We start from the raw sequence: 24632 nt of genomic DNA, 5'->3' as shown, positions 1-24632 counted from the left end.
AAAATAACGAAGTGAAATATTAAAAAAAAACGTTTTAATTTTTATACACGTGTTTAAAAAATTATTCATACGTAATATTTATTGGAAAACAGTTAAAGTTCATTATGACTAAAAGTATAACAATATTAACAGGTTTTGGCAAACTTCGGCCAAATTATTATAAATTAAACGGATTATATTGTAATAAACATTTGTAAGTTCCCTTAATTAAAAACTTACATATTTTATAAGTTTTTCTTACATTTTTATTTTAAGAAAAAATTGTCATATTTAAATATTCCTTATGAGTTGTCTGTATTAATCTTAGATTAATATAGATACTTTGAAAAAAAAAGTATTTTTTTATTTAATTTCTCTAAATTAAAATTTTATAGTTAAAAAAAAAACATTCAATTGAAAACTATTTTAACTAAATTTGGAAGAAAAAATAATTCAAATGTGATTTTTACAAACTTATGGGTTTAGTTTTATGAAAAAACTTAATTTTTTCTACAATATGTTAAAATTTTTCTTATAGTTTAATTTCTTATAGTGCAATATTTATACTTATACAGATTATACATTTTTGTCGTAAATCTATCCCGAAAATTGAAAAAATATATCATGAAAATTTTTAGGTCTACATGGTGGTCAAAAGTAGAAATGGGACCTCCAGATGCTATTCTTGGTATTACTGAAGCTTTTAAAAAGGATAACAATCCTAATAAAATAAATCTCGGAGTCGGAGCTTACAGAGATGATAATGGAAAACCTTTTGTCCTTCCAAGTGTATTAGAGGTGAAAGTTTTCCCAATAGAATATTCCTAACTTTTATGTTTTTTTTTTTTTTTTGTTTAAACTTAGCAAATTTAAATAAATTCAAATAATTAATTTGTTTTAAAATTTTATAATAATTAAATAATCAATTTAAAAATTGATATTTAAATATTCGAAAACATAAACTTTATAAAAATTTTATTCAAAATCCGTAAGTTTTATTAAAATACTTTTATTTCTTGATTTTATTTTAGGCTGAAAATCGATTAAAAGCAAAACAGTTAGATAAAGAATATTCTCCAATTTCTGGAGTACCTGAATTTTGTAAATTAAGTATTAATTTGGCTTTGGATAATGAAGAAATTTTAAATAATGGTCTTGTAAGTTCATAATTGTTCATTTTTTCTTTTTGCATTACAATTATTTTTTAAAAATCGGTTTTAGTTTTTACAAAATATAATTAATTAAAATAATAAAAATCAAATCAATGTATTTGATTGTTCTTCTCATTTATTTAAATATTATCGCATTTAATTGATTTTATCATCACCAATTATGTAATTATATAAAATTATTTAAATGACCTTGTTCTCGAATTGATTTTTAAGTTAGTGTTATTTTCCTTTTTTTTTTTTATAAATTAAAATATTAATTTTATTTTTTATCTTTTTATATTCATTGACCTCAGTAATTAAAAATTTTTTAATTTGTTTCATCGATTAAGTGATATGGTTTTAAATTGAAAAATGACCTTTGATTATTTCTAACCTATATTTCATAATTATTAAAAAATTAGGAAAGTTTATTTTTTCTTCCTTAATATTACAGAATGCAACGGTTCAAGGGATTTCAGGCACAGGATCTCTCAGAATCGGTGGAGCATTTTTGGTAAATTTTTTTCCCGGTAGCAAAGAAATTTATCTGCCTACACCAACCTGGGGAAATCATATTCCAATATTTAAACATTGTGGTCTAAATGTAAAGCATTACAGGTACTACGACCCGAAAACATGTGGTTTAGACTTTAAAAGTGCGTTGGATGACATTTCCGTAAGAGATATTTATTCATAATATATGTAAAAATTTTTTAAATGCAAACTTTGAATAATTTAAAAAAATTTTTAGAAAATGCCATCAAACAGTATAATTTTGTTACATGCATGTGCTCATAATCCTACTGGTGTCGATCCCAAACCTGAACAATGGAGAGAACTTTCGAAAGTTATCAAAGAAAAAAAATTATTTCCCTTTTTTGATATGGCATATCAAGGATTTGCCTCGGGGGATGTTGCAAAAGACGCTTTTGCCGTACGAGAATTCATTAAAGATGGCCACGAAATAGCTCTTGCACAATCCTTTGCAAAAAACATGGGACTTTATGGGGAACGAGTTGGCGCTTTTTCTTTAATAACGACATCGAAAGACGAAATGGAACGTTTACTTTCGCAATTAAAAATCATAATTAGACCAATGTATTCAAATCCTCCAATTCATGGTTCGAGAATTGTAACGGAAATACTAAGTGATTGTGAATTAAAATCTCAATGGTTAGTTTTTTTTTTTGTAACGAGTAACTTTATTTTCCAAAACTGAAATCATGTATTGTAATGAATAGTTTGCAAAAACTAATTTTAAATTATTTAACAGGTTAAAAGATGTTAAATTGATGGCTGATAGGATAATAGGAGTTCGTTCACAACTTCACGACTGTTTAAAAAAAGAAGGATCATCCAAAGACTGGTCACATATTACTGATCAAATAGGAATGTTTTGTTACACTGGCCTAAAACCTGAACAGGTTAATAACTAAACAAATAATTTATTTTTTTTCCCACTATTCTTTCAATTATATACATTAATAGTTTCATACGATTCTAGGTTGAGAGACTTACTAAAGATTTCAGTATATATTTAACAAAAGATGGTAGAATATCAATGGCTGGAGTAACATCAAAGAATGTTGAATATTTAGCTAAATCCATACATGAAGTCACTAAATAAATTTGTTTATGAAATGAAATAAATCGATGTTAATAGTTTATCATTATTAAAAAATTATACCTCGAGAAACATTTCACAAAATTATTTTAAGTGTAAGTAAAGATTTACACTAATCAAAATATTATTAACTTTTCTCTGTTATGTTTCAATGTTGGTTTATTTTAATCGAACATTTTTTAAATGAAAATTGTATTTAAAAATAATTTGTACACTGGCAATTGTAACAATTATTGTTATTATTATTTTTGTTGTTATTATTATTATTAAAGTGAATCTCTTTATATTTATTATTAAATCTATAGATTTTTTATAATAAGTAATAATATTTTTTTAAGTTTTTTAAAATTGCTAATCAAAATATTTAATTTTTAAAAATTAATAGTTTGAAATTTATTTTTGTATTGTTGTGTTTAGTGTAAATACATGAATTCACCGACTAATGTTAAACAAAGATTTAAAAATAAATAGATGCATTTATTTTAATTTTTCCATAAAAATTCAAATAACTTTATTTCTTAATTCGATGTCACTCCTAAATGTTCTACCTAAATATAATAATAAAATAAATACTAAAAGACTCGTAAAATCGTTTTTATTTAAAAATGTATGAGTAAGTATTAAAACATGCAGCTATTAGAAAATTAATACTTTGTTATAAAATTTATTTATTTAAATATTTTATTATTTTAAAAGATTACAACAATATAAATTATCAATAGATAATTTGTAGTTAGATGGCAGCACTGATAACTTTTTTACATGAACGAGTTTTTCCATTGACTTTGTTCCTTTGCATTTGGCGGTTATTTATTGTTTAACGACTTTCCGAGCGTCTTCTTGTATAGCAGTAATGTAAAAAATCTTAAAATGAGTACAGAGAAAGAAAATATAATTCAAAAAATTTTGGAATGCGCTGGTAAGAATATTTTTAATTCAATGTTGCAATAAATAAAAAAAGAAGCATGTTTTATTAATACGTAAATGTAAATTTATAAAAATTTGATATTGTTACTCAATCAATTATTTTGTCTTGCGTTTCATTTGAAATTATAGGTGGTAAAAATATTGGAGAGGAATTTCAAAAAAGCGTTGAAAAATTAAAAGACATTGCTAATAATGATGGTTTATCGGAAGATGATTTAAATTGTCTTGTGGATTTTTTAATTGCCACAGAACTTAGTAAGTAATAATTAACGTATTTGAAGACCAAAAAAATCATCCATAAAAAATCATTTAGTACATTTGTTTTGTGCTCTTGAAGCAGTTTCGTTTCTTACTTTGTTTTATTAATTTATTCAAATTTTGTAGATTCATCCACTAGCAAGAGCTTGATATGTTGTTTTATACCTACATGTAAAATTTCAAAAAGATGCCTTCAAAAAATCCTGCAGTGGTATTTCACTAGGTTAGGTAGTGAAAAAATTACAGTTACAGTTGAGAAATCAATCTTACAGTGGCTAATAGGTTTGTTATTTTATTTTAAAAAAGTATTTTTAAAATCCTTGAAAATATTTTATTATTAATAACGACTTTTTATAAATTATATTTATTTTTAGGCTTAGTTACATATGAACTCACAGATGTTAACATTTTGGATTCTTATTATTATTCCTTTCTGTTTTTATTAAACAGAGTACATATTGTAAGTCATTCTTTTTTTTTTTTTTTTTTTTTGATTAAAGTTAATCGAATTACTTTGACTTGATATTCAATTTCAGCAAAGATTGGTTTGTAAGCTATTATGTCTATTATCTAAACCAGAAGATGCCAGGAGATGGATTGTTTTACAATTGTTACAAATGAAAGAGACATACGGAGAAAAAAGTCACTTAAATTCAGTTTTGGGGTTAGTATTATTACCACATATAAAATAAAATTTGTAATGAAAGTGTTAAAATACTTATTTTCTTATAGTTTATTAAAATCCTACAAGCCTGAAGCAGTTCCAGAAAGAATCCCAATTACCAACAGTTCAAATATCACCTCGGGAAACTTTGAAGAACCTTTAAAAAAAGCTCATTCACGAAACGTCAACACTTATTTCCAAAATGGAGATAATAAAGATATTCAATGGAATTCAGGATTAGGTTTTAAGGTATTTTGTTTTAACATTCAGTAAATACTCTTAAAATTATTTCATTTAATTCTAATGTTACTAATTTTTTGAATTAGGGCAAATTATGGGTACACAGGTTGATTCCTACCCCTGAAAGCATAAGTTTCGAAACTGGAATTACTTACAATGAAAAAAAATTAAAAAGAATTTACGAATTAAAATCGTACGTACTTGAAAAAAAATCATTAATCAATTTTTCATTTCGAATAAATTTTTATTTAAAAAATAATATTCTTATAGTATGACCTCAGTGGCTATTCATCTACACAGAATTGAGTATCCGGCTCAGATTTTATCATTATTAAGTAATACAGCTGGACATCACATACTAGCTTTCAGTAATGATGATATTAAAGCTAGATTTTTACATAAACTGCATTATACACTTTACAAAGGTTGATGATTAAGTAATTAAAATAGTGACTTTTGTTTATGAATATTTACGTCATTTTGTAATTTTTTTTTTTTTTTTGATAGTTTTTTTGACGGAATTAGTTGAATACTCCGATAGAGAAAAATCAAATTTTTTAAAAGCTCTAAAAAATTTTCAAGAATACACTTTGCAAAGTATTCCTATAGTTACTTCTTTTTTATATAAATACATGTTAATATGGGATGGAGAAGACTATCAGGAAGAAATTTTTGGATTACTGGAATGGATTGAAATGTACAACGAAAAGGGTAAGTGAAACACTTTAAAAAAGACCTTATTTGAACTTTTATTTAAATAATATAAATATAAAGAAATGAATACGAAATGTAAATTCCAAATGTATGTTTTTTTTTTTTTTTTAGATTTTCAAAATTTTATTTTTACTCCTTTGCAACAATTATTTCTATCGTCGGAAATTAACGTGAAAATTTTAATTATCGAGACAATGGGAAAGCTATTACGAAACTTGTTGATCACCAGCAAAAGGGAAAAAAAAATTTTTCTAACTGAAAATAATCAGGAATGCGATTTTCTCAAATCGGTCGAAGCGATCAGTGACTTCGTTAGTCATTTAATAAATATTGGATCTATTTGGAATTCCGAAACCAAGACTAGAAACTTATTGTTATCGGCATTGAAATTTTATGAAATCGTGAGTTTAATATAAAAATCATATCTCGATTTTAAATGACATGTTAACAACAAAAAAATCGTTTTTTAGTGCAGCGCCATTGAGGAAGCTGGTAACCTACCGACTATAATAGTAATGCCACCATCATTGGTATACAAATGTTTATTTTCTGGCAGTCGTTTATGCATCGATAAAATTTGCTGCTTACTTATTCGGTAAATAACGAACCATTTAAACGTTTAAGACAAAAGTGGAGGTTTACAAATCGCTAATAAAAATAATTTTTTAGTTTGCAGACAAGTTCGGTCGAAAGATTATTTGCATTAGGCGTATTCCAAGATTTGGCCGATGAGGTTCAAAAACTTAACGTATATTTATTAGACTATTACAGATTCTTGTGGAGCGATTTAGTAAGAAAAATTTTTTTTTATTTTATTTTTTGAAAGAAAATTAATTTACTTGCATTTACAAAACTACTATTATTTTTTTTCTTTTTTTCAGTTTTTTATGAAAAACGAAGATTCGTTTATTTTCAACAATAATAAATTCGGAGACATGTTATTTAAAATGAAAACAATTTACGGTGATAAAATTGATAAATTATGCAAAGTTGATTATAATTATACATTTTCTTTACCCCAATCAAACGGATTTAGAGAGGTTTGTTTTGCACCAACGTAAATATTCGTATTTTTAAAAAAAGAAAAAAAAAAATGTAAACGTTTTATTTTGTTAGAATGTTGAGAGTCATATAAACGATGATTATCCTTCAATATTGGAATTAAAACGTATCACGGAAGAACGATTACTTCAAGAAGTAACCAACAAATAGTAAAAAAACATCGTCTCAAAAACTTCAATTAACGGTTATTTATATAATAAGGTGAGAGAAATCAAAGTAAAAACAAAAAAATATTTTTTTAAACTTTTTTAATGCGATCTATGTGAATCATATATATATATAAACTTATGTTTCGCAGGGTTAGATATACATTTTTTTTTTTTTATTATTTTTGCAAAGCCCATTTTATAAATTAAATCACGATGATGTAAATGGAGATTTTTCATAAGACGAATAAATAACTTTTATCGATTCGGTATCGTCTATGAGTGAATATCTATTGGCAGTACCCTTGGTCGATTGTAACATGTTTGGTATTCGAAAAGGATTAAGAAAATTTTTCGATTTGTAATCCGATGCGTTCGTTCCCAGTCTTGATCTCCCTAGATCATTTAAGTAACTTTCTTTCGGTGGATTAACCGTTTCGCCCGCTATGCTCGATCTTTGTCTGGCATTCGATAGGCCGGGTAAATAAAAAACGTCGCTGTTCAATCGGCACGGTATCGGAGTCGCTTTCGTATTTATCGAAGAAGTATTTAATGCGTTTATATCTATGTCCGTTAAAACTGAAAAAAAAAAAAAAAAAATTAATTAAGTTTAACTAAATCGCATGGAAACGTCATAAATGATAATTTTTTTTTTTATTTAAAGATTTTAATCGTATTAAACTTATTTTTATAAAGCGAACGAATTTTTATTTAAATAAATAAATAATAATATCATTGTAAAATTTTATTAATTTTTGTGTTTTTTTTGTAAATTTAAAACAGAGGAGAGAGATTTTTAAACTCACGTGATAGCCTTCGATTAATTGCACTGTAAGGCACATTATTACTCGATTTATCATCGTCATTGTCTTCTGACCTGCTTTCAGATATGAATAAACTTTTTAAACTTGGCGAACCAAACTTGGACACATCCGGTACAGAATCGGATATGTAGTCTCGTTGAAGTAATGCTGGAATGCATAAGAATTAATTTTGTTTAGATTTGGGAAAAAAAAAAAAAAAAAGAAAGAAATTTTCAATTGATGTATTTTTTTTTTTTTTTTCCGAACCTATTTTGTTTCTAACAGCAAGTAAATCTTCAACGTTACTATTATAACTATTCATATTTTGTTCGTTTTCTCCCTGATGATACGAATCTCTCGAACATTTTAACGCTTGCCTTCTTTCTTTACTAGCCAACGTACATTCCTGTTGGTTGTTTTTTTTTTAAAGAAAAAAATAATAATAATAATTATTATGTATGTAATGTTTTTTCTTTTTTATTCACTCTCATTTCTCTTTTTTTCCACAGACAAAAAAATTGATTGATTATGAACGTACGTACCTCCAACGCATCAAACCAGTCTTCTAATCCTTGTTGAGATCTCAACAATATTCTACCATCTCTTTTAAAATCTAAAGAAATAGCACTATACGTTTTCTTGTTTATCCACGTGACTTTTTCAACATCGACTAGTTTTATCTATGAATGCAGGTAAATGAAAACACAAAAAATTATTATAATTTTCCACATAGAACACGCACACACACACACACACACACACACACACACACACACACACAAAAATACTATTTGTAGTATTTTAAGGTTTTTACAAACCTTAAATATGAATGGACCCATATCTGATATACGATCGAAACCATTATCGGTAGCTTTTCTAAAACAATGAAGGTAATCTCGCGTGAGAATGAAATATCTTTCTTTCCAACGGGCAAATAATTTATCCCTCTGTTGCCATAGTATACCTCTTTGAATTGCGTGACCAGGCAGAGTATTCGGCTGAAACACGTAAATTAAAAGCATAAATAATAATAATAATAATAATTGAATCGAATCGAATTATATTTAAAAATAAATAACGATTTTAAATTTATTACATTTTAGCGAAATTTCGTTTCGTTTCGTTGGTTTAAAAAATAATAATAATAATAATAAAGTACTTCAGGTTCGGTATATAAAACCCATTTTCGTTTTTCATCTCTCTTCTTGATTAAAAAAAAAAAAAAACTTTTTGGGAATAGAAAGAGCGATGGATGGTGGTAATTTACCACCGCGGATCGAATCCCAAACCGAACGTGGTGGTCATTTATTATATCCGAAGAAGAAATCCGGGGAATACCGGAAACGGATTTCAGGAACGGTTTTTTGCTTTGAAACGTGAGACAGTTTTTAAAAAAAAAATTTAGCTTAATGTATCTTCACGCATCTACTTATCTATCTATCTATTTATCGAAAGAAGCAGACGACAGAAATTAAATAAAAAAATAAATTTTGTCATTTTTATTTTTAGCGCAAGATTTCTCCGCGATTTAAAACTTTTGCCAAATTTTAATTTTTTTTTTAAAATAGAAACTTTGACAAAAGTTCAATTTATTATTATTATTATTTTCTTTTTTCTTTTGCATTTAAAACGTTTAAAATTTAATTGATTTTTTTTTTTAATAACAAAACGAAACGAAACGAAAAGGAAAAAAATCCGTGATGGAACCTGTGTGTTGTTAAAATTAACGGTATTATCACGGATCGGTTCGAAACGGAATCGGAGGGAAAAAAAAAAGAAATCGACTTCCGGTTTTTTTTTTATAAATTTAATTAATCGTGAAACCATTTCCATATTTATTATAAATAAATTTATCGGAATCAAATTCAATTTAAATCGCAAAAAAAAAAAAAAAAAATTTAATTTAAACGTTTCCGCCGTTAAATCGTTTTTAATAATGGCGAATGATGAATAATCGATTCGATTGTATAAAATTTCATTTCGTCGCAAAAAAAAAAAAATTAAAATCGGAATGTTAATTAATTTTTTTTTTTTAAATTTTTAATTTAATCTTGGAACGCCACAGCAAAAAAAAAAAAATAAATAAATAAATAAAATACGAGGCAGTGCCAACATTGTAAACACAAAAAAAGTAAATAAAGTGGCATTAAATTCAATTAATAAGAAAAAAAAAAAAAAAAATTAAACATTCCGAAAACGTTTTTATTTTTATTTTTTATTTATTTTATCAAAATCGTTCGCCATTACTGCGTTTAAATAAAATAAAAAAATAAAATTTCGTGACTCGAATCCAAAAAAAATTTGAAAAAAAAAAAAAAAAAACGAAAACGAAAAAAAGAAAATTGCCAGAAAATTTCACGGAAAGTTACAAACGAACAAATTTCAAAAATAAAAAATACGATGAACCGTGAAGGTAAAAAAAAAAAAAAAAATTCTCCCCTCCCCCCCCCCCCCCACTTCCATTTTTTTTTGTTAAATTTAAATAATTAATTTATTTTATTTATTTATTTATTAAATTTGGCTACGACGTTAAACGACGAAACAAACCCAAACGAATTTATTTATTGTCGTGGAATTAGAAAAACCACCGCTTGTTTTTTTTCGTTTTCTCTCATTCGAATTTTGTTCACGTAGTTAAAGTTCCGCTTCGGGGGGCGGGGGCGGAGGCGGGGGAGGGGGAAACGAACTCTTTTATTATTTCGTAGTTTGATAACGTTACATTTTAACGGTTGACCTTTGACCATAATTAGTAAAAGAGAGAGAGAATTCCGTATGTATGTACGCATTGCGATTTTTTTTTCTACGTTCGGATATCGTCACGTAATTGATAAACGAACCGCAATTTTCCTTCCCCTCCCCACCCTTCCATTCTCGAATTCTAAGAGAGACAAGCTGTCTGCTGACTCTCGTCGATCACTTTAAAATTACGTCTTGTATTATCTCGACGTCGGTTTTTATTTACATGGAACTTTATCAATTTTTGAGGTGGGGGGGGGTAACCGCTTCTGTTTCCGGTAATTTCGATAACGTTTTCCCGTATCAACGTCCTCCGAACGATATTCATTTCCTTTTTCTTTATGTCTTTTGTTCTTTCTTCTTCTTTTTCTCTTTCCTCCCTCCTCCTCTTACCTCTACCTTCCCCCTTCTTTTTACCCCCTCTTTCGTTTTGCAGCCCCGCGGCGGGAAGTAGTACGGCATTCGTGATTATTTTAATTTATTTTTAGAAGAAAAATCAATTCCATTTTATTTTTAACAATTTTTTCTGATTGATTGTTGTTAAGGAAATAAATAAACGGGGGGAGGGGGGGAAAAAAACCTTCTTGCATTTCTGGTTGTTGTTGTTGTTGTTGATGGAATTTAACAAGCAAACAAAAAAATTCTTATTAAATAAACGATTTGACATTCGGAAATTTTATTACCAAACAGGTTTTATTTTTTTTCATTTATTTTTACAAAATGGCGGACTCGATTTTTTTTCTGTTTATATTTAAATATAAAATTTTTTTTTTTTGTTTAAACTCGTGTCGTGTAGGAAATCGTCAGCCTGGTTTACATTTTTTTTTTTTTTTTTTTCATACCTCGTTCTTATGATTATGTGATTATTTTTCTTCTGCTTCTTCTGCTTCTGCTTTTAAATATTTCATTCTCAGCGGGATTCATTTCGATTTTTACGATTCGCGAATTAGCCTACCGGTAAATTTTCATCCGATTACGGGATGGGGAAGAGCAAAAAAAAAAAAAAAAAAGTACCGGGAAATAATTCGAGCAGACATTTTTAAACGAAACACGAATAGAAAAAAAAAAAAAAATAAGTAATGTTATGATACGATCAAATTCGAACCACCAACCATAACCGCGAGCTCTAATTCAGGTTCAAGAGAAAGGAAAGAAAAGAAAAAAAAAAAAAAAAAGAAATTGAGGAAACCGAGCGAATGAAAATAATTAAAAAATAAATTTCTTGTTGTTGTTGTTTTATTGTCTAAGACAAAAAATCTGATGAAATTGTTGTCATACACCCGTTCGCGAACGGTTACACGTACAAACACAGACAAACACAAACACTCGTCAGATAATTAACGAATATTTTATTTATTTTTAAATCGAATTTCCTTTTTTTTTTTTTTTTTCTCTTATACTTTTACTTTCCCACGTTTTGTTTGTAGCAGACGATTAAATTAATTAAAAATAATTTTGCGCTCGTTTAGATACCACAATTTGACAAGAGCAAGAAAGAGATAATCAAACTCGTGTATGTATCCGATCCCTAATTTTTTTTTTTTTTGCTCGCGTTTCCAAGGTTTTTACCTAAAGCAAATTTAATTGCTCCGAGTATTTTTGCTATTAAGATATACAATTTAATAATAATAATAATAATAATTTTTTGTCTGATGGTACCTTCCTTTGGAATTTCATAATTTATTTATTTATTTTTATAAAAATTATTTTCTCACACACACAAGAGAGAGAGAGAGAGAGACATTTGACCCACAAAAATTTCCTTTTTTATTATCATTTTTTTTAAATTTAAAAATTTATGTTATTTAATTGTGGTCAAACAAGTATTTAAAATAAGTTCTCCACCCGACTCTTTAATAATAATAATAATAATAATAAAAACAAATTTAGAAATTTTTTAATGGCTTTTAAAATAAACTCACATAACATCGCGTTAAAAAATAAAACGACTTTCTTATTGCTTTATTCACGTTTTGTTTTATTAACGTTTTTTTTTTTAATGATTATTTCGCCGCATAATCTGGCACGGGACTTTGTCTTCCGCAATAAAATTTGCACACCGAGTATAATAATTTAAAACCGCAAAATCCAAACGGGGGGGGGCGGTAGAGGAAAGGGGGGAAAGAAAAACAAAAAATAAATTAATTAACCATTAGCCGCTTAGTCGAAACGTTTCCATTATTATTATCATCATTAATATTGGGAGAAAAACAAAACAAAACACAAAAAACTTTCTCTTATTTCCTGTTTTATTTTGCTTCCATTAATTTTTTTTTTTTTTTTTTTTTTTTTTAATTGCAGATATTTTGCTATAGTTCAAACGATTTCGACAAATTTTCGGATAAATCAAGGACGAAGAGAAATTTTCCGACGAAAATCCACGGAGCAAAAGGAAAATTGGAGTCGCAAAAGGCGCACGACGAAGCATAAGGTAAGTGCCGTTTTTAAATGTCTTTGGTCATGGTCTGATTATTGTCTCGTTTTTGACATTAGTTGCCCGACAACCGATCCGAAACCCCCTCCCCACTCCTTACTCCCCCTGACATTGCGATGTATAATGATGCCTGGAAGGTCTCAAAATATTATATTATTATTAATATTACCGTAAAAGGAAATTTTAAAAAATATGACAAATTCGAACAAAATTTAGGCGAGCCCGAAAACGTTTTTTTTTTTTTTTTTTTTTTTTTTTTTCAACTCCCTTCCATTATTCTTCTTTTATTTCTTTCTTTCTTTTTGCTATTATGCATCGTTTAACATTTTTTGCGATGATTCACGTTAATTAACCGTAACGTTAAATAAGATGGCAGGCAAATGACAACTCGGCAAATAATAAGGTTCGTTTCATTTTTTCCAAGTACAAAAAAAAAAAAAAAATTTTTTCGAAGGCGATGAAGGGTAGCAAAAAAACGGGTTAACGTCCTGGAGAAAAAAAAACGGTCGTAATCGTCAAACGGTTTTTTTTTTTTATTTTAAATTAATGACGAACGTTTGACAATAGCAAAAAAAAAAAAAAAGGGAAAAATTGAGAAACGAAAAGGTGAGATTTCGAATCCGCCATCGCGAAATTTGTTTTTGTTTTTTTTTCGTCACCCCCTCCGCCCCCCCTTAAATAATTTTTTTTTCCCCCTTCAATAGAATTATATTGTTCTGTCGCGAATCATTAATAACTCTAAATAAATAATTTTCAATGGCGAAAATATAAAATAATAATAATAATAATAATAATAATAAATTTCTTTTTTGTGTGCGTGTGCGAGCCGCGGATCGAAATTTAATTTGAATTTTTTTTTTTTTTTTTTTTCATTGAATCGAAATCGGGTTAAGGTTTTCTTTTTTCATTTCGAAACGGGCTAGGTAAGCATTCAAAAGAAAGAAAGAGAAAGAAAGACATGAAAGATTCAAAAAATAAATAAATAAATAAAGTAGGAGAGCTTTAAAGTCCAAACGACGATTATGACATTTTTAATAAAAAATCAGGTTCCATTCTTGAATGTGACTAATTCACGGTTAAAATGAATCATTTTTACGTACGCACGCACGCACGCATGTTACACCTTTCTTTCCTCCCTGCCCCCCACTTCCCCCCCACGGAAGGCCGGCCTTCGCATTGCTTTCTATTTTTACTTTTCTTATTCCCACCCTCAAGGTATACGATCGCATAATACTTTACGCCGCCTTATTATCATTAATGAATAATCATATGGGGGTATCGGATATACGCGTTCGTTTTAAACTACCCGTCTTTGCCAAGTGAGAGAGAGAGAGAGAGAGAGTGTGTGCGTAAGGAAAAAAAAATTATTATTATTATTATTAAAAACCGGAAGAAAAATAAAATTAACCGGAACTGATGACATTCATTCATCGCCGTCATTGTTTATCGTTAATAAAATTCGACTCGTATTTCGTTTAAAACAAATATGTATCAAGACAATTTTCTGGTTGTTGTTGTTGTTGTTGCGGTTGTCGTCGGAGATGGTTGTTGCGTGTGTGCGTACGTACGCATACGTATAATTTAAAAAGGAATGATGATGATGAAAATTGAATAGTTTTTAGAGCGTTGAAAAAAGCATATGGGGATCGTCGTTAAAAAAAAAAGTAATTAATTGAGCTTTCTTCCCCATAATGTAACATAATAACTAATGATAATAATAATAATAAGTTCAAGAGTTAAAATAATAATAATAATAATAATAAAAATAACAACAACAGTGATACCAATTACCGATACTATTGATAAGAATAAAAGTTCGAACCAGACAAGAAAAAAGAAGAAAAATTTCCTTAAAAAATGAGGAGCGCGGGGCGGGGGGGGAGATACGTGAAAAGTTGTGCCGTGAAGTTGATTAAAAAAAAAAAAAAACTTAAAAGGTTTTTTTTCGGGGGGAGGAGGGGAAGGAAGGGGGAGGAAAAGGAGGGAAAATCGCGTTTTGCGTGTCTCGTTCGCGCGAGGTTCGTTTCGAATTCGAAAAAAAATGCTGAAAAATTCGTACGAGTTAGCAGGATTTGCCTTGCAAAGCAGAAGAAAACAGAAACAAAATAATAATAATAATGATGATGATAATAATAATAATAATAAACATTAAAATAACAAATTAGTTACGTTACGTAAAAAACGAAACGATCATTTATCAAATCAAATTATTAACTTGGTTCGCTACTGGAAAGAAAAAAAAAAAAAAAAAACTCATTTCATTTTCCGTAATCTTCTTCTGCTTTTTCTTCTGCTTCTTCTTTCTTTCTTTCTTTCAAACCAATTAATTACACTTGTGAAAAAAAAAAAAAACAAGTTAAATTATAAAGTCTCTCTCTCTCTCTCTCTCATCCAACGGTAGCAAAATATATAATTTAAAAAGAAAATAAATAACGAAATTAAACGTGACTTCCATTTTTATACGTAAAAAAAAAAAAGACGACGACAAACAACGACAAACGACAAACAACAACAACAACAAACAAAAAATATATAAAAAATTATTATTACATGTTTTTTTTTTTTTTTTTTCATTTGGCATACTTTTTCGCATATAACGGCCTGACGCATAATTTTTTTGAATTCCATTTACGAATAATATTTTGCAATTGTTTTTTTTTTTTAAAAATTTTGCTACTAATACGAATAAATTCACTTTCTAATTTTTTATAGCAAAAAAAAAAAAAAAAAAAAAAAAAATTTGCTACCGTAAAAATAAAAAAAAAAAAATTTTTTTCTCATCACGCGTAATAATTATAAAAAATAAATTCATTTTATTTATCGTTCGCCGATCACGTGTTTTTCATTTATTATTATTATTATTATTATTATTATTATTATTATTATTATTATTATTATTATTATTATTATTATCATTAACATTTTTTTTTTAATTTCAAATTTAAATTTAAGAAAAAATTTCAAGCGTGGAAGAAAATCTTTCGATTTAATTAAATTTTTAAAAAGAAAATTTTTTTTTTTTTTTTTTGCATTTCTTACGTGCCGGTATAAAAAAATAAAATGGCGGATCGGTGATCGGAAGGAATCGCGAAAACTCGAAAAAAATTATTCGATTCGAAATTTCATTTCGAAAAAATGATTAAATTAAGATGGAAAAAGACAATAATGATGATAATAAGAAGAAAAAGAGAGAGAGATAAAGAGTGGGAAAAAAAAATTTAAAAAAAAGCACGAAATGTATCATATTCGTTATGAAAAAAAAGAAAAGATGAATCGAAAGAATAAAAATAGATGCGTTAATTGACTCGAACGCGATTCATTTTCGTCGAATGGAAACAAAAAGAAGAAAAAATTCTATTAGAACAAAAGAAAGAAGAAAGAAAAGAAAGAAAAGAGAGAGAGAGAGAGAGAAAAAATATAAAATTTTTTTTTGTTTTCCCATACACAACAATGAACTCGATTTCAATCAGTTAATGATATTTCATTACAGCTATGAAAAACTCTCTCTCTCTCTCTCTCTCTTTCTCTCCTTGAGCAAGGACGTTAAATACCTAAAGAATTTGCTTTCAATTGCTGACAGGTACAAAAAAACAACAACGAAAACGTCGTCAGGTATCACGCGACAATAAATAAAAATCGGTCGAATAATAATAATAATAATAATAATTTACGCCGCGTTCGCAATACAAAGCCTTAAAAAATTAATTACTCTTTTTTTTCTTTCGGGATTCTTACGAGGAGTGGCACTCTTCATCATCATCATCATCATCATCATCATCATTATCATCAATTAACCTTTTTTTGGGAAAGATTAAACGATGACGACTATGAATCGTATAATAATAATAATAATAATAATGAAAACTTTACGAAAAATTTAAATTATTTTAAAATTTATAAAAGAAGAAAAGAGAGAAAGAAAGAAATTTTTTTTTTTTTCTCGTCATTTAAATCATGAACCTGAAAATGGCATCGAACTCTCCCCCCTCCCCCCCGAATAAATTATTATTATTATTATTATTATTATTATTATTATTATTATTATTATTATTATTTCCGCTAGAAATTTTTTTTTTTTTTTTTTTTCGTTCATCGAAACAAATGCTTATTCATTTAATGTTTACCCTGAATTAATTTACCTCCTTTAAATATTTTCGTGACGGTGAATTATTATTATTATTATTATTATTATTATTATTATTATTATTATTATTATTATTATTACTCGTACAGGAATGTGTCGCTTTTGTATATACTATACGATTTCCCAACCAACTCGGGTCACCTTTTTTTTTTCGTACCGGTTTTGAATGAAATTTTAGGGAGGGAGGGAGGGAAGGGAGGAAATTCCAAAACGTGTCTGCCAACAACATGTGCTGCGTAAGCAACGAAAACAAGGAAAGAAAGAGAGAGAGAGAGAGAGGGAGGTAATGATGTTTTGAATGAGTTTGGGATTACCTAAAATTTGTCACACACACGCACACGCACTCACGCACGCACACATACGCATCTTACATGTGGGAAATACGTAATTAAAAATATTGTTTTATTTAAAAATAAATTCGTCGAAAATGACAAATAATAATAATAATAATAATAATAATAAACACTTGTAATTTTACCGCGTGATTAAATAATATACGGGTTGACATCAGTCGTAAGAAAAAAAGGTGGGGGGGTTGCGAGGGGGTACGAAAAATCGCATTCGAACGTTTTTTTTTTTTTGCTAATGGTTTCCGAGAGAGAGAGAGAGAGAGAGAGAGAGAGGGGGGGGGAGGGGAAACGTTAATTACAAGAAATTTACTTTTACTAATAAAACGACTACTTATTATTACTACAACGAACAATTTTTCTTTTTGCACGAAAGGATTTTTTTTTTTTTTTTTTTTGCTTTCCGCAATTAGTTTAATGGAACTTTAATAGAAGTTGAAGTTGAAAAAAATTCTCCGCGACTTTCTTTTTAAAATTAAATTCAAATTTATTATATCGTTATATAATTTACCATGCGAAAAACAAAAAACAAAAAAAACAAAAACATAATGCGAGAAATGTTTGCAGCAAATGGCGAAAAGAAAAACATAAACGCATTTTCTTTCATTTTTTCCCTTTTTTTTTTTTGTTGTTGTTGTCGTAATAATAATGATTTTTTAATTTTGACGAATTTTTATAAAAAAAATTAATTATCCCGATGATAATAATAATAATAATATTACACGCGATCGATCGATCAAAATCAATCATTTTTAAATTTGACAATTGGACGGGCCGGCCATTTTCTTTTTCTTTTTCTATGTGTATTTTGAATTTTATTAAAAATTTAGCGTTTCCGACATTTTTTTTTTTTTTAAATAGAAATTATTCACTTTTGAAAAAAAAAAAAAATAGGAAAACAATGTCGTCAGGTTCTCGTTGAGTTACGACGTGGAATTTTTAACGCGAAATATAACTATTATCGATTCATTTAGGATGCAAGAACAATGCACTGACTGACTCCCTCCCTGCCTACTTGCCTCCCTGCCCCCCCTGCCTTTTTTTTAAAATGAAAAAAAATTAAAAAAGAGAGAGAGAGAGAGAGAGAGATTGATCGAACACCAACCTCGGGTAAGACATGAATAACGTTTATCACAGAAATTAGCAGAAACCACCGGAAGTGGAACGATTTCGAAAAAGAGAGAAAAAAAAAAAAATTTTTTTTTGTTTTTGTCGGCTGTTTAAATATTAAACTTATCATCGCGTTTTATGAGTCTATTTAAAGATTAAATAATGTGTGTGTGTGTGTGTGTGTGTGTGTGTGTGAGAGAGAGAGAGGGAGAGAGAGAGATAGAGAAAAAGGCTAACGTACTTTTTTCTTATTTCCTAATTTCCGGCATTTTCTAATTTTACTATTCTCCGATGTATCATCATCATCATTATCATCCTCATTATTATTATTTTTATTATTATTATTATTATTATTATTTTTCGAAACGGGAAATTTGCAATGAAAATACTAAAAAAAAAAACAATTTTCTCCGTTTTTAACGTATTGTAAAAAAGGGGCGTTCATAATCAATCAATGAATGTTGAACGCTGCGAATTGTTTTTTTTTAACCAATATTATTATTATTATTATTGCGAACGTTGTAAAAGAAAAACGAGGATTGAGGTTGGAGAGGGAGAGAGGGAAAGAACTCAGAGGTTAATTTTTTAATTTTTCAGCTACCGCCCCCCCTCCCCCCACGATAGAGAAAATTATATTTGTATTCAATATATACATAAACTCCGTGTTTTGTTTTACATTCGTTTTGTTTCGTTTCCGTTTTATCGATTAATCGATTAATCGATTTATCGATGCACGATTCAAAAAAAAATTTATTGAAATTTAATATACATATATATGGGGAAACATAAACAAAACGAAGGGAATAAAACAGAAACGAAAACACTAATAATAATAATAATCGCGAGAAAAATTATAATTCATGATGATGGAGGTGATGGGGGGGCGGGGGGGGGCGGGGAAAACTATCATGAGCAATGTTTGTAAGTAACAAATCAATTTGTCATCTCTTCAAGTAGTTTTTTTTTTTTTTTAACAATAACATACATATCAACGCAAAATTTATCAAATTATTTAACTTGATTATTAATAACCATAATTATCAATTTTTGTCGCTTGTTTGTTTGTTTGTTTGTTTTTGTTTTTCATTGTAAATTACGATGGCGGTAACGTTACTACAAATTCAAATTTTAATTGATTATTATTATTATTATTATTATAATCACGGATGATTTCATTTGATGATGATGATGGTTCGAAAAAAAAAAAAATTACCGTTTCCGGTTTTATTACCTAATAAGGTACTCGTTATTCATAGTTACAAATCGTTATTGATTCGAGTACGAGTTGGGCGGGGAAAGGGGGGAGGGGGCAGGCAGGCAAAGTATTTCGAATTTGTGTGTCCGATAAAAATAATAATAATAATAATAATGATAGAGTTTAGGTTAATAAGAATATTGTCACACGGTGTTGACGCATGTATGATATTCATTTGTTTTTCCAAGTACCGCTACTACTACTACTACTACTACTACTGTCCTACGCGTGGGTGGATGGTGTGTGTGGATGATGTCTAAGCTCAGGGAATTCACGCACGTATGTGTGTGTCTGTCTTGTCTATATGAATATGCTTTAAAATATTTACAAGAAGATGATGAGTAATGAATTGAATGAGGTGGGACAGCCACGCACGCACACACACACACACACCATTCCATACTGTGTTTGAGAGTAGAGAGAGTAGGGGGCAAGTTTAAAATCAAGGTAATTAGTATGATACACACAAACACACACAATGAGATATTCAATGAAAATATGATTACACAATTTATTATTATTATTATTATTATGATGGGTAAAAAAAAAAAAAAAAAAACAATGCAATTGTGAAAATTTAAAACTAATGCAAATATTTATTTAAATGGTTTTTTCATTTTATTTTTTATTTTTTGTTTATAAATGAAAAATGAGTAAATAACACAAGGGGAGAAAAATAAATTGGAATTTAATTAAAGATGATGATGATATTATGATGACATTGAATCAATTACGAAAAGGTTTAAATGCAAATTCTAATTTTTTTTTTTTTTTTTTTGGATACGACAATTTTTTACTTAAATGAACAGGTTGAATGCTGTCGTTTAAAAAAAAAAAAAATTTTGGTTTTTGTCGAATTAGGGGTTTAACGAATAAGGGTTGTTTAGAATTTTAAAACGATGAAAAAAAAAAAATGATTTGAAAGGAGAAAGTGTTTTTTTTTTTTACCTTTCATGTTTTAAAATATTGGCATTGAATTTATCATGCGAATAAGAGAAAAAAAGTAAAAAAAAAAAAAAAATCTTAACTTACCTGACAATAAAAAATATTTTTCCCTTCTTGTCTCTGTAGTGCTCTTTCAACTCTTAATACAGTTGGCGAATCCATAATCGATTGAATATTATTACTTTTTACTTTTGAATTTTGGTCTAAATACATTTTTTTTTTTTATAAACAAATTAAATATTTAGACAGATTAAATAAATAAACAGAATAAAAAATAAAAAAAAAATTTTTTTTATTTAAATTAATACAAAAAAAAAAAAAAAAAAACACTTTTTGTAATTTTACTTTTTAAAGAGAGAAAATAATAATAATAATAATAATAAATAGAATTTGATAGAATCTTATTGAGGTTTAACCATGTCAAGATATTACTTGTAACTGAAATGTTATTTTCAGTTCAATTGAGTGCATTGCGATTGCGAGTAGAAAGGGGGGATAGTAATAGGAATAATCATGATGGTTCAACCCTACATTTGCACGGTAATTTGAAAGAATCAAAGTAAATAGAGTATAATAATTAACAAAATCGAGTTAAAATTATTAACATCTATCGAAAGTAAACAAAATACAAAAAAAAATAATTTAAAAAGAAAACAAAAATTAATAAAATAACCTTAAAATGAAAATTTTTTAAGACCAAAAACATGTAACGTCTGCTAAAAGTAACAAATAAATTGACAATATCTAAGCACGCGATAAGCTAAATAAATAAACGGTGTCGATTTGTTGTGATTATAATAATTAAATTTTAATTTTAATTTCTATAACACTCGGTGTTTTGAACTTTTGAAAGTTGGCTATAATATAGTTTTTCTGGTGAAAACAAAAATGACAATGGGGGGGGTTGTGATTAAATTTTGTGATTTGTTTTTATTAATGTAATTAATAACTTTGTACAATTAAGTGATTAAATTTTATTTAAAAAAATGAGTTTTGTTGACAAGGAATTATTACTCGCTTGCTGTCGAGGAGATGTAAATGGTGTTAAATATTTTTTAGATCAGGGTAAATAATAATTATTTGTTTTCAAATCATATTAATAAAAGTAATTTTTATTTATTTTTTTTTTTTATATATATATATACATACATTTTGGTGTAATTCACCTTTAAGAATTCACTATAAGTATGACAAAATCGAAAAACGAATATTTTTTAGGAGCAAATATGAATGTCATTTGTCCTAATGGAAGAACATCATTCGGGGCAGCAGCCCAATTTGGAAATATTGAAATTCTTCAATTGTTACTTAATAGGCGTACGAATAACGATTGTATTGATGAAAAAAATTATCCTCACATAGAGCCAAAAGTAACCGAAAGTACAATAAACAGAGTGCAGAGTGATAAAAGGACTTCGAATTCAAATTTAGGATATTATGTTTATGTTCACAGTGAACAGAGTTCGTTTGAGTGCTCCAATATGGGTAGTGATTGCAAAGTGGACAATTTGAATAAAAGTGAATGTAATTCTAACATTGGAGCAAATTTGAATTATTCCAATGAAGAATGCAATGATTTTTTTTTATCTAAAATGAAAAAAACAGCTTATGATTTGGCAACTTTTAATGATCCATGCGTGCGAAGGGATCCGAGGTTCAATTCGAAAAAAAGTGTGAGTGATTTAAATATTACAAGCGAAGATGGGGAAACAACCCCCGAGGGAATGGATAAATTAGAATGGGATATGGAAGTGAAAGAAAACAACATATTAGTTTCATCAGATGTTGATGATCCTTGGTGTGAATTTTATTATTGGTACACAAGTATTTTATTACAGACTGATTACCTTTTAAAAGAAAAACCTTCTGCAATTGATATCGATAGAGAAGATCAGTTTGGGTGTAGAGCATTACATTATGCAACTGTAGAAGGTCATATTGAGGCTGTGAAGTTGTTGATAAGTGCAGGTAATGATTAATTACCAATACAGCAATTCTAAGGAAGAACAATTTTACAGAAATTCGACCGTTATTTTTAGTGACGTCATTTTACAAAAAAAGTGTTTTAAAATACTCATTAAAAAATCAGATGCCTAATATTAGTGGAAATAAAATTAATCGTATATAAATCTGCATCCATAAATAACAAATTTATAAAGGAATATAATCATCCACACACACACATTTTAATCACTTTTATTAAAGCTTAACAAAAAAATCTGTTTCGAACAGATGATGTTACAATTACTATGATATTTTTATAATTTCAATTATTTTACAGGTTGCAAAGTGAATGTTGGAGATTCTGATAATTTAACACCTTTGCACATGGCAGCAGCCAAAGACAATCCTGAAATAGTCGAGTTATTAATTGCTGCTGGAGCTAATGTACATTGTAAAACGACAGATAGAATATCACCGTTACACGTTTCCGCATCCAGAGGTCTACTTCAAAATGTTAAATTATTAATCAAAGCGAAAGCATACATTGATAGTCTGGACTCATCCGATAGGAGTCCTCTTTTTATGGCTGTATCCAGGTCACATCAAGACGTGGTGGCTTATTTATTAGAAAATGGTGCTAAAGTCAATTTGGAAGAAATTCACGGTAGTTTTTAGTTAATTCGTTTAATCGTGTGTGTGTGTGTGTATTGTTGATCAATATCTAATCGAAATTTTATTAACACAGGGTACACTCCATTGTACGAAGCAGTTTGGCAAAAAAATACAGAAATCGTTAAATTGTTATTGAGTGCGGGTGCAAAAGTAACACAATCCCATCATTTGTTGCATTATGCAGTTTTACATCGACATAAGGAAATGGTTTCTCTATTGATATCCGCCGGTTGCATAATAAATTTAAGGGACGAAAATGGCGACACTCCGTTAATAGTTGCCGCCAAAACGCATCAAGTCGATATAGCTAGAATTCTACTGCAAAACGGTATGCGTGCGCGCCATTTTTTAAAAATCATTTCAATTTTTTTTTACGTGCGTTTGTCGTAAGTATGAAATTTAAATATTTCAGGAGCTTCGATAAATTGCAAAAGTTACGTTACGGGTAATACTCCTTTGCACGAGATAATTTGCAACGCGTCGGGAGGATATCAAAAATTCAACGAAATGTTTTCGGTATTTCAAGAGTACGACGTTAATTTAGAAGACGAATCGAATTCTGGTCACACGGCACTTTGTTTGGCTTTAATAAAAAGATTCGACGATGCAGCTGCCACGTTGATACGTCACGGAGCCAACGTCAATCACAGATACATTTATCAACTTCATTTAATTGGCAGCCTTTTGCTTCGGGGTAATCGTTTCCTTTTCGAATTACTCATACACGCGGGATTTCATTTTCGAAACATTGAATTTTCAAATGAGCCCTCCAGTCCTATAGAAAAATGGTTAGCGTATTTAAAAGTAAATCCCTTGAGGTTGTACGATTTATGTCGAATTAAAGTCAGATCTCAATTTAAAACGAAAATTTACGAAAAAGTTTCCTCGCTCGTCTTACCTCCCACAATAAAAAATTCACTCAAATTAGAAGACATTCGAAATTAAGTGAGTTTTTTTTTTATATTTAAAATTTAATTACCGATTAAAAATAATTATAAATAAATAAATAAAAAATTTTGTATACCAGTTGTAATATAATAATTTAAAAACAAAAAAAAAAAAACCGTTAATCAGTATATATGTAAATCAAGCCAAATAATTTTATAAATATAAATAATTATTTAAAGTTTATATTAATTTTTTATTTTATTTTAATGCACTTCGTTAGTTAAACATCCATCAAAATTTCTACGAAATGACAATTTTTTTTATTATTTTTATCACGATTATTTTATAATTAAATAAATTTTGTATAAGTATTAAAAATTGTCATTATTTTAATCGATTAGATTTTAAAATTTAGTATTTATAAATAAATTATTGTTTGTTTTAGTTAATTTTTTTTATTATTATGATCGAGTTTATGAAAATAAAGTTTACTACGATTTTATTTATTGAAGATTATTTCTATTATATCCTTTCATACGTGATATTATTGGTTAATTGTGGAAATAAAATAAAATATTATAATTTTAAT

The 24632-nt window shown here is 28.0% G+C and overlaps 4 protein-coding genes across 4 annotated transcripts; 3 read left to right on the top strand and 1 right to left on the bottom strand.

The window, feature by feature from the left end:
• Positions 1 to 603: 603 nt before the first annotated feature.
• Phum_PHUM395940 (aspartate aminotransferase, putative) lies at positions 604 to 2757 on the top strand (the record flags this gene model as incomplete). Its single annotated transcript, XM_002428609.1, has 6 exons — positions 604 to 777; positions 1011 to 1136; positions 1585 to 1806; positions 1882 to 2303; positions 2404 to 2554; positions 2635 to 2757. 6 exons carry the CDS (start codon positions 604 to 606, stop codon positions 2755 to 2757), a joined length of 1218 nt encoding a protein of 405 aa, XP_002428654.1.
• Positions 2758 to 3624: 867 nt separating this feature from the next.
• Positions 3625 to 6769, top strand: Phum_PHUM395930 (uncharacterized protein; the record flags this gene model as incomplete). Its single annotated transcript, XM_002428608.1, has 13 exons — positions 3625 to 3673; positions 3811 to 3936; positions 4320 to 4399; positions 4476 to 4603; positions 4672 to 4852; positions 4930 to 5036; positions 5114 to 5268; positions 5351 to 5558; positions 5787 to 5958; positions 6028 to 6152; positions 6227 to 6347; positions 6439 to 6597; positions 6674 to 6769. 13 exons carry the CDS (start codon positions 3625 to 3627, stop codon positions 6767 to 6769), a joined length of 1707 nt encoding a protein of 568 aa, XP_002428653.1.
• Positions 6770 to 6976: 207 nt separating this feature from the next.
• Positions 6977 to 8590, bottom strand: Phum_PHUM395920 (uncharacterized protein; the record flags this gene model as incomplete). Its single annotated transcript, XM_002428607.1, has 5 exons — positions 6977 to 7329; positions 7572 to 7736; positions 7836 to 7974; positions 8111 to 8248; positions 8387 to 8590. 5 exons carry the CDS (start codon positions 8588 to 8590, stop codon positions 6977 to 6979), a joined length of 999 nt encoding a protein of 332 aa, XP_002428652.1.
• A 13175-nt stretch (positions 8591 to 21765) lies between these two features.
• Phum_PHUM395910 (ankyrin repeat-containing protein, putative) lies at positions 21766 to 24100 on the top strand (the record flags this gene model as incomplete). The annotated part of the gene is made up of 4 exons (XM_002428606.1): positions 21766 to 22507; positions 22821 to 23147; positions 23229 to 23483; positions 23568 to 24100. The coding sequence occupies 4 exons, from the start codon at positions 21766 to 21768 to the stop codon at positions 24098 to 24100; spliced, it is 1857 nt and encodes a 618-aa protein (XP_002428651.1).
• Between the last annotated feature and the right edge of the window lie 532 nt (positions 24101 to 24632).

The sequence above is a fragment of the Pediculus humanus genome, genomic scaffold, assembly GCF_000006295.1.
Source record: "Pediculus humanus corporis 1103172107888 genomic scaffold, whole genome shotgun sequence".
NCBI lineage: Eukaryota > Metazoa > Arthropoda > Insecta > Psocodea > Pediculidae > Pediculus > Pediculus humanus.
Note: the sequence above shows the minus strand (reverse complement) of the source record. Positions and strands in the feature narration are given on the sequence as shown.